A 10053-nucleotide genomic window follows, 5' to 3' on the forward strand; every position below is an offset into this window, starting at 1 on the left:
AATTAAATTCGATTTGAAAAACTCTTTCTAACCGACTTCAAAAAAAGGTCTCATTTTAACTATATTTTTGTGTGTGTCTTACGCAATTATTACAATAATTGTGAACCGATTTCAATGATCCTTTATTTTTGGTGAAAAAAGGGTACCTCAATAGTAATCCCATTCAAATTGAAGAAGATATTCCACTTCTAAGCGTGGCAAATTAGGGGATGAATCTGGTTCACCCACTTTCCGATAACCGACTTCAATAAAACTTGTCAAATAGATGTAACTGTGGTCTGTTGATGTAACGAACACAACGAACGCGGATAAACAAATTTTTAAAGTCCGTTTTTTTATGAAAAAATTATAACTATTAGTCATTGACTTACAATTATATGGACGTCGGGTCCGCGCTAAAAAGTGTCCGAACTTATAGGGCGTTAAAATCGTATACAGAGCGTTATTCACGCTTTAGTCTTCGTTTGTTCGACTGACAGCAAAGCAAGCAAAATTAGACAGTACTGCGATGACATTACAATTTAAATCTAACGTTTTAGCTTTTTCATATTCCTTTACATGTCACTACGTTTATAGACCCGTCGTCCATTTATTTGTAAGTCAATGCTATTAGTACCGTTTTTATAGTGAAAAGAAGTAAGTGCGCGTTTATAAAAAAAACAACGCGGCAATTTAAATTCAACCGAAAAACTATTTTCACGTTATTTTAAATTACACTTCCAACGAATTTCAGTTTTACGGATCTGCGCGGGTGCCGTCCTGACGAGGCGATTGGTGCGTGAAACTGAACACGTCAAAGCGTCATCCAAAAGTTCAACTTATTTAAAATTGCATTTTCGACTAAAGAGAACTATATAATGATTTCACAAATGTGTTTTCCTACGGCTGGGAGGAAAACGCCTACAAATTTTACTTGAGCAAATACTACAGAGTTAGTATAGAGCAATTGCTATTATACTATTGAACGGCGAAGAAACTAGAAAAAGATAATGACAATAACTGTGCAGTATTGGTATAAGCATCCAATAAAGAAAACTGTGTTTTTGGGCTAGTTTGTTTTACTGAATATTTGTGGGACCTTCTTAATACAGTATCAAACCATCCTCTGCAGAGCATCGGCTTTTTCTGCCAATAAATTGTAGGCAGCATCTGGGTTTCCTACTTTGGACTTTAATATATATAATAATACATGCCAGATAACCACACTAATTGCTTGCTCTAAAACTAGGTAATTCCCTGTACTATGAGTACCAGGGCAAAAGTCGTCGTGGTGCTATAATAATATTATAGTTAGGATGTGAAACTATTTTTTGGATTTAAATGCGTGTAAATGTGTAACAATCGCGAAAACGTAAGAATTCAAGATTATACTTGTTAAAATTACCTTTCTTTGATGTCTAGCTGTCTCGCTCTTCAAACCAAGAATTATTACACGAAATTTTTTGAATCTTTTATCTTTATAAATATATATTTTTTTACTATTCTGTTTTAAGGCAAAGAACTTGAAATGAATTGAGACTAGAACGCTGAGACTCCACAGTAGAGCTAATAATCTCTAATTAGACAATTTATTGTCAAGGACAAGCTATAATTAATAATACCACTAAACAAAACAACGCTGATAGTATGAGTATTCACGACGTATGACATCTCAGTTTTATGGCCTTATAAATAGATGTGATAATTCTATGCCGTAAGTATCCGACAGATCTTTTAATACGTAAGTAGAAATACATTTTTTGCAGTTGCTAGACGGCGATTGACTTAAATACCCGTGTAGCATTTTAATTTTATAAACAATGGTGAAGGTCGAAGTAGAACAGGGCTTGTTGGAAGGCGAACAGTTGGATTTAGTGACAGGAGATGGTCAATATTACAGTTTTAAAGGTGTTCCTTATGCCGAACCGCCGTTTGGGCCACTCAGATTCAAGGTAGGTTAAGTTAAGTTAGCCTTAATTAAAACTATTACACCTCAGCCTTAATTAAAAATATTTTAATAGATGACAGTTACATTAAATATTTTCAAGATTTTAACTAACTTCGTACATGAGTTATTTATAAAGTTTAACGATGATTTTGAGTTTATAAACGATATATTAGCTCTGATGACGTTAAGGTTAATATTAACTACAACAACTTAGGTAAGGTTGTGTTCAATTGTTAAAGAATATATTATCTCTCAAGACCATTGGAAATAACACTATTTTTCGGGTTTTAAATCGCGTATATTTGTATTTTCAAACAAACCAACGTTTCGGGCCCTTTACAGGTCCCATAGTTACGATTGTTGAGACCTGTAAAAGGTCCGAAACTTTGGTTTATTTGAAAAAAAAAAAGAAATATACGCGTTTTAAACCCGGAAAAATAGTTTCATTTCCTATGTCTAACTATCGCGAAAACATAAGAACTAGATAAGTCAAGACCATTTTTATTATGAAAACAAAAAGATTATCATAGATTTCATTTTCTCTATTCCTGACTCAAGCAATATCGTTCAATGTACATATAAAATAAATGCAAAATTATTCTTAGGCTCCCCAACCACCAAAGCCTTGGAGTGGTATAAGAAAAGCAACAGAACACGGCCCAGTTTGTCCCCAAAAAGACATTTTCACGCAGCAATACGTTCCAGGAAGCGAAGATTGTCTCTACTTAAATGTGTACACAAGAAATCTTAAACCAAAGATGCCTTTAGCTGTCATGGTTTTCATTCATGGAGGCGGTTACAAGAGCGGTTCAGGCAATGAAGACAATTATGGACCAGATTTCCTTGTCAATCATGATGTGGTTTTAGTGACGATTAATTACAGACTTGAAGTTTTAGGCTTTCTTTGTCTTGATACTGAAGATGTGCCTGGCAATGCTGGTATGAAGGATCAAGTTGCTGCTCTCAAATGGGTGCAGAAGAATATTGCGCAATTTGGTGGAGATCCCAAAAATGTCACTATCTTTGGCGAGAGTGCTGGAGGAGCATCTGCAGCTCTTCACGTTTTGTCGCCTATGTCTAAAGAATTATTTAAGAGAGCAATACCAATGAGTGGCGTACCACTTTGTGAATGGTCAACACCATTTGAACCAAAAAGACGCGCGTTTGTTTTAGGAAAGCAACTTGGTTTTGAAACGAATGATGCCTGCAAACTTCTTCATTTCTTGCAAAGCGTGCCCGTTGAAAAATTAGTTGACGTAAGTCCTTGTGTGATTTCAGCAGAAGAAGCACTGAACAATATTCTAAAAATGTACCATTTTACACCTGTAGTTGAGAAAGACTTTGGTGCAGGACATTTCCTAACTATTGATCCAGAAGTAGCACTCAGAAGTGGAAAAGTAAATGAAGTTGATGTCATGATAGGTTATACCGATAAGGAAGCTATAGTTGGAATTCCCGCTTTTGAAACTTTGTTACAATCGTACAGTAAATATCCAGAAATTTTAGTACCCCGACAAATTTTTTACAATAGCTCTCCTATCAAGGTTTTGGAGCTCGCGGATAAAATTAAAACCCATTACTTCGGAGACAAACAAATTACAGTTGATTCTATGAAAGAAGCTGTTGTCTTTTTCTGTGAGTCTTGCTTCCCATACTACGTTACAAAGTACATAAGACTTCTACCAAAAATTGGTAACACCAAAAGGTACATGTATTGCTTTTCAAATGTGTCAGAAAGAAATATCTACGGACAATTGGGAGCCAAGTACGGTATCACAGGAGCGAGTCACTTAGATGACTTGATGTATTTGTTTGATGCCAAGAAAGCGAAACTAAGCATCGACAAATCAAGCAAATCATATAAAATGATACAGGAAACTTGCGCCTTGTTCACTAACTTCGCAAAATTTGGGTAAGTTGGTGTTTGTCTTTACATACATATCATCACGCTTGTCTTCGCTTGTGGCTGGTTGAGAGCCATGGTAGATAGTATCTACTATGGCTCTCCACCAGCTACTCTCCTGGGAAACCTCTTTCGCCTCGATGAACAGGCAAACGCGTCTGTCTTGAGACATTCTTACTACGTATTAAGGTAAATAGAGCTCCATTCACTCGATTCCCATCTTGCACTCTTAGCTCAATTATCACTTACACACTTACCATCTCTTGCTAACAGGTACACAAATACATTCACATGTTCTAATCTCTGGCTGCCAACCTTGCATTCTGTAACTGTTTTTTATCTGTAAATAATGACAATGGCACGTTTGTTTTTATGCTTAACATTGTAACTTAATTGACAAGTTTTGTTGGGTACTCGAATTGTTCAGTTTTAGATACTCAAAATTAACTTCTGATATTAGAATCTCAAATGAAGTTTTATTTCTTGTTTATATGAGGAAAACATGTGTAAACAGACTTGAGTACTTGTACGATAGTTTATCGTCTAATTGGATTTTTTTATCTTCTTAATTGGCTTATTTTGCTGTTTCGAATAAACGGGGCCAAACCAGAATAATGCATCTTTTTACTTACTACACAGCAGTAGTGTAGCCGTGGTAGCTTATGGTTTGGCCTACCGCCTCTTAAGAAGAGGCTGTGACTTCGCATCCAGGCTCGCACCTCTGAGATTCTCAAAAGTTTTTACGCGAAACTTTATTTGAAATTTGATATATTCGGTGAAGGAAAACATTATAATGGAATCTGCACGTTGAAGAAAGGTCACAACTCTCGGAAAACATGTGAAGTACGCAACTCACATTGGGTGGCGGCGTTATGGCCTAAAATTCTCACCTAAAGGAGACCCGTCCCCAGGAGTGGGTTGTATAAATGTTGATTATACACAGCAGTATTCAAAATGTGTTAAATTCGATTGTGAATAAGACTTCGAGCGTTTCCTTGGTTAGTTACGATTCCTTTCGTTGACCTTTCTTGAAACCACGTTTCTGTTCAATTAATGGATTGTGTAAGGCAAATAAGAAATTACTAACGAGTGTCTATTAGAAGCCCGAAGCCAAAGCCAAAGGCTGAGGGCTTTCATAATTCGAGTTTTGTATTTTTTTACCGTCTGTGATACATACAATGTTTTTCATCACTTCGGCGAGGAAGTAAATACAATATAGATATGGTTCACAACATCTAAGAATTATGGATTTAGGAATTGGCGGGTTTCTTTTTTACTTCTTCTAAAAAGCTAAATTTTTATACAGAAAATAATAAAAATCAATTATAAGAAATTCTTAATAATAAGTGTTTAAGAGTATGTGACTGAATTGAAATTAAATTTCTGTTATATATTAGGCGAATGTTTTAATTTTGAACTTAAGTAACCTCCGTGCTTGTACTTGAACCTGACGTATGCAGGAAGTATGACGCGCTTCAAATTAAAATAAAAAACTTCTTACCGACCATGGCTGCAATGGAAAGAAAAAACTGCTCCATGGGTTTAATTATGGCATTATAATCAAGTTAGCTGCCTCGCAATCATAGCATAATAATCATTTAAGATCAAATGTGATGAAAATATATACATTACTTATACAGTTTTTTTAATGGAATAGTATGCGGAAATCCGTAACCATAGCAGATACAAGGAAACTGCCTTATGAATCATTAAGTCTTTTAATATGAAAGTGAATTGAGGTCAAGCGTGAGTTGTCAATAAAAATGAATAAAATTGTCACTATTTTTTTAGAGCTGATCGACTCAGTTTTATGTAAGGATCATTTCATTGTATGGGACGAAAAAATCGGCATAGCAAAAGTTGGTTAAAGAAGGATGGCGAAAGTTGCCCCAATAACGACGTAGAGCCGTTCATGGACTTTGCTAGTATAATTTTGCGTTTTAGTTTATGCCTAGTTATCCATATATTTTTGTATATTTTAAGAAGGCGGGAATAAAGAAATTGCGAAACAATGTATTTTAGAATACATGCAAGAACACAACGCATTTGATTCAGTTCGACTATAGATTATGTAACGTTCTTGTACATACGTTTAATTTTAGGCATGATTGAATGTTTACCTACCTAAAGCATTGGTTACTTTATAGTACACACATAAAACATTACATAAGTCATTTTACAATCCTATAACAAGAATGTGCCGCACCTATAATGACTTAATTAAGGATAACATACAGTTAGATATATTTAATTCTAAGTGTCATATATTTAAAAAGTCTGTTGCGGGTGTCCTCAAGCAGTCTAGTTGAAGTCTCGCAATTTTATTTTAACACTTTTTCTCTATGGTCTTATCTTTTGCTCTACTTGTGCCAACACAAAATTTGTAATTTATAATTAATTGACAGAAACTTTCAAAACATGCTGTACGTACACGCTCCTGGTTGGCATTCTGGTCCAAATCTAGTTTTAAGCAAATTTATTTGTTAAATCTTTCTTGAATGTCGACTGTTGGGTTCGTCTAATAAATAAATAAATAAATAAATTAAAACTATAAAATACATAAGGAAACAATCAATTATACAGTAATGACATAGAGCAAAAATAGACATGTGACCATTGACCTATGCATGTGACAAAAATATTTAGGAAAGTTTGCAAAGGAACGTTTTGACAATAGACCTCTTGCCAACGTGAATGTCACATTGACATTCAGAACAGTGTGACCATTTGTGGCAGATTTTTGCCATTTGGGCAGATTTAATTTTTATTCATTTTCATTGCTGCAGAACATGATAAGTTATATTAAATTTGGCAGAGTTTGGCAGATTTGGACTAAATATTTGTTGTTTTCTACCACTACGACCAAACATCTGAAGCGAAGTACAGAACAATGTTATAAACATAACCTATATCAACTTTATAACCCCAGCTTCTACAGGCTGTACTCAATTAGCTTTTATGATGCTTTGATAACGAATCACAAATATTGATAGGTCTTCGTAATGCACGTCGTCAAAAACACTGGGTCACAAAATACATGGGATCTCGCCATCCTTCTCTAATCAAATGGTTTTCATACAAAATGAATGCATAATTCCTATTTCCTGTCACTTACAAGATTTTGTTACAGGAATCCCACTCCAAATGCATCTGTAGGAGTGACCTGGCCTGAATACGACAATGTTCAAGAACAATATTTGGATATTGGAGAAACCCTCACACCTGGAAAGAAATTGTTCAAAGAAGCCATTGAATTTTGGCAGAGCGTGTATGAATACGCTGAAAAGAAATAGAAAAACATAGTTAAACATTGTCTTACAAATAAATGGACGACGGGTTTAATACAAAAACTACGAAAAAATGTCCCAAGTCAACCTATTTAAACGTAGTGACATGTAAAGAAATATGAAAAAGCTAAAACGTTGAATTTAAATTGTAATGTCATCGCAGTACTGTCTAATTTTGCTTGCTTCGCTGTCAGTCGAACAAACGAAGACTAAAGCGTGAATGACGGTCTGTATACGATTTTAACGCCCTATAAGATCGGACACTTTTTAGCGCGGACCCGACGTCCATATAATTGTAAATCAATGTAGTTAAGAATAACTTTTTGATAATCTTTTGTCATTTTGTCAATGATTTCTATATCTTTATATATCAAAATTTTCGTAAGACCTTTGTTATGTACTGTCACTACTGTAATAAATAATATTTCTTGTTGCATGATTTTTTACAAAACATAATAAATTTACCAAAAATTTAACATTTTGTTGAACTATCTGACAGTTTTTAGATCTGTATCGGGCAGTAAAGTCGGGTGCTCATCAGCGGGCTGGAACTGTAACGTGACAGTCAAACTAGCGAACTACGTACACACTATGATTTTTGGTAGCCTTACTACTTACTTACTTTGGTAACATGCAACTGTTACAGTTACTGCTTACAGTTTAAAGCTTCGAGTGGTACTGCAACTATTATGGACAGGTATGTCCCGCTTACCTTAGCTTACCATTGTCCCGACATTGGATATTATAAAAAAAATCTCCGCCCTCGATCATGCGTTTTGAACGGAATAGAATAGACATTTATTGCAACGTCACAATAGATTAATAATACTTAGACAAATGAAACAAAATTGAAAGAATTAAAAACCAAATTAAAAAAACAACATAAAGTAATGGAAAACAGACAAGAAGCAATAAACAAAATATAAATAATACAAATTTGTACAAATGTAACTACTACAATTTATCACAGAGTTACCTTTATTCAATTATCTTTTTGTAGAATTACTCCATTAAAATAGTTTGATATAATTATTAATAGAAAAATCGAACACAAAGAAAAACCTGAAACCCTTCGGTCTGGCTCGATTCGAAGCAACGTCTTCTAGATCAACAAAGATCTGCAACAAGCATAGAAAAAATCGTAAGGTCCGTTAGCTCGTTCCGTGGTTTAGCTGGCATAACGTCTGGCACGGTTTGCTAGAAGAGTTATCTTTCTATTTTGTTGTTATTACTCACTGACGGGACGAACAAGTCGCGCAGTTGCAATGCCACGCAGAGAATTAAACCGCAAAGATCTGAGGGGCACTGCCACTGCGTCCGTTACCCTGAGACAAAAGTTGACAAATCCCATATGCCTGTAATTTCACCAGCACTCTTATAATTCAAAACCGGAATACAGTAATGCTGCTTGGCGGCAGAAATAAGTAAGGTGGCAGTACTTCCCTGGAGGAACTCTGTCACAAGCTCTACTGCTACTAGAATACTGAGTGTTCAGGAGAACCCGAGGCGGTCAACTACGCGCGCATCGTTACCACAATAGAACACCAATTTTGATAATAAATTTTTATCATAAGCACGTCTCTCAAATAGATATTTTGAATAAAACCCATTGACTTACAAATAAATGGACTAGACCCGTCGTCCGATACAAAAACCACGAAAAAAATGTCCCAAATCAACCTATTTAAACGTAGTGACATGTAAAGGAATATGAAAAAGCTAAAACGTTGAATTTAAATTGTAATGTCATCGCAGTACTGTCTAATTTTGCTTGCTTCGCTGTCAGTCGAACAAACGAAGACTAGAGCGTGAATGACGCTCTGTATACGATTTTAACGCCCTATAAATTCGGACACTTTTAGCGCGGACCCGACGTCCATGTAATTGTAAGTCAATGATAAAACCCCTTTAATTTGAATAGAGAATGAAGTTGGTCTTTCCATCCGTTTCTCAATTCATATCAACCCATCAGCCAACGGCTAAAACAGCAAGCTCTAAGTCGTTTAAAGGTCACGATAATGGTGGTAACAGTAATAAACTTGTATGAGAAAATAGTATACTATAAATCCTATTAATTTATTTTTTTTCTCTCGTCAAAGCCAACAATAACATACAATTGCATTTTTTTAAAGAGAGGAAACAGTCGTGAATGTTCGTAAAGGATATTTCCCAAGTGTACGAACCTGAAACTTGGAAGTAAATTTTTCAGATAAATAATGGAATGTATCTTTTTGTTTCTTTAACAAAAAGAAAGAAACAAAAAGATACATTAGTAAAAGGTCATTATTTTTGTAAAGGTCAAATGGGTTTAAAAAAAGAATTAAGAACTGTAATAATGATTTATTATCTGAATTTAAGGGGACGAAGTCGATTTGTATGAGAATATAGTTTTTCTTGTTATACCGTGGAAGAGAGGAAATTCAAAAAGCAGTTTCTTAGAGCAGAGCTCCTTGTGAAAGGGTTCGTCCAGGGATGTACTTATACCTTATACCTTATCTATTTCTGCCGCCAAGCAGTTTTACAATAGGGTAATATAGCCATTAACACTTCTTTTACTTACAGCGTACACGGATTTAACGATCTTAGGGTCGTATTCCAGAACTCTACTCAATGCTCCAGTCAGAATTTAAGCAGACTTGAGTATGATTTCAAGCACTGGAAATACGACCCTAACGGCAAGGACTTGAGTATGATTTCTAGTGCTTTAAAATCATACTCAAATCCTGACTTGAGCATTGAGTAGAGTTCTAGAATACGACCCCTTAGTCTATCGTACCAATGATGAGTGCGCTAAATGTGTTTTCTCAATTCTAATTTTCAATTATTTCTTTACCTACTCAACAGATTTTTTTTACTTAATATGTAGTTCGTAAAATACCGAATGCCGTCTCTTTTTTTACTAATTCAACAAAGTTAGTTAGACATCCAAGTTTAAG

At 35.0% G+C, this 10053-nt stretch overlaps 1 protein-coding gene across 1 annotated transcript; it reads left to right on the forward strand.

Moving 5' to 3' along the window:
* Positions 1 to 1799: 1799 nt before the first annotated feature.
* On the forward strand, positions 1800 to 7217 carry LOC113229849 (juvenile hormone esterase-like). The gene is made up of 3 exons (XM_026463532.1): positions 1800 to 1931; positions 2533 to 3839; positions 6961 to 7217. The coding sequence occupies exons 1-3, from the start codon at positions 1800 to 1802 to the stop codon at positions 7121 to 7123; spliced, it is 1602 nt and encodes a 533-aa protein (XP_026319317.1). The 3' UTR covers positions 7124 to 7217.
* The last annotated feature ends 2836 nt before the right edge of the window (positions 7218 to 10053 follow it).

The sequence above is a fragment of the Hyposmocoma kahamanoa genome, unplaced genomic scaffold (genome assembly GCF_003589595.1).
Source record: "Hyposmocoma kahamanoa isolate Upper Pololo Valley unplaced genomic scaffold, ASM358959v1 62, whole genome shotgun sequence".
NCBI classification, from domain to species: Eukaryota; Metazoa; Arthropoda; class Insecta; order Lepidoptera; family Cosmopterigidae; genus Hyposmocoma; species Hyposmocoma kahamanoa.

What these genes read in the sequence shown, in the direction of transcription:
- LOC113229849 (XM_026463532.1), top strand. Translation starts at nt 1,800, where the DNA reads ATGGTGAAGGTCGAAGTAGAACAGGGCTTGTTGGAAGGCGAACAGTTG. An exon ending in TTGGGCCACTCAGATTCAAG is followed by an intron (nt 1,932 to 2,532) that starts GTAGGTTAAGTT and finishes AATTATTCTTAG; the next exon opens with GCTCCCCAACCACCAAAGCC. An exon ending in ACTAACTTCGCAAAATTTGG is followed by an intron (nt 3,840 to 6,960) that starts GTAAGTTGGTGT and finishes ATTTTGTTACAG; the next exon opens with GAATCCCACTCCAAATGCAT.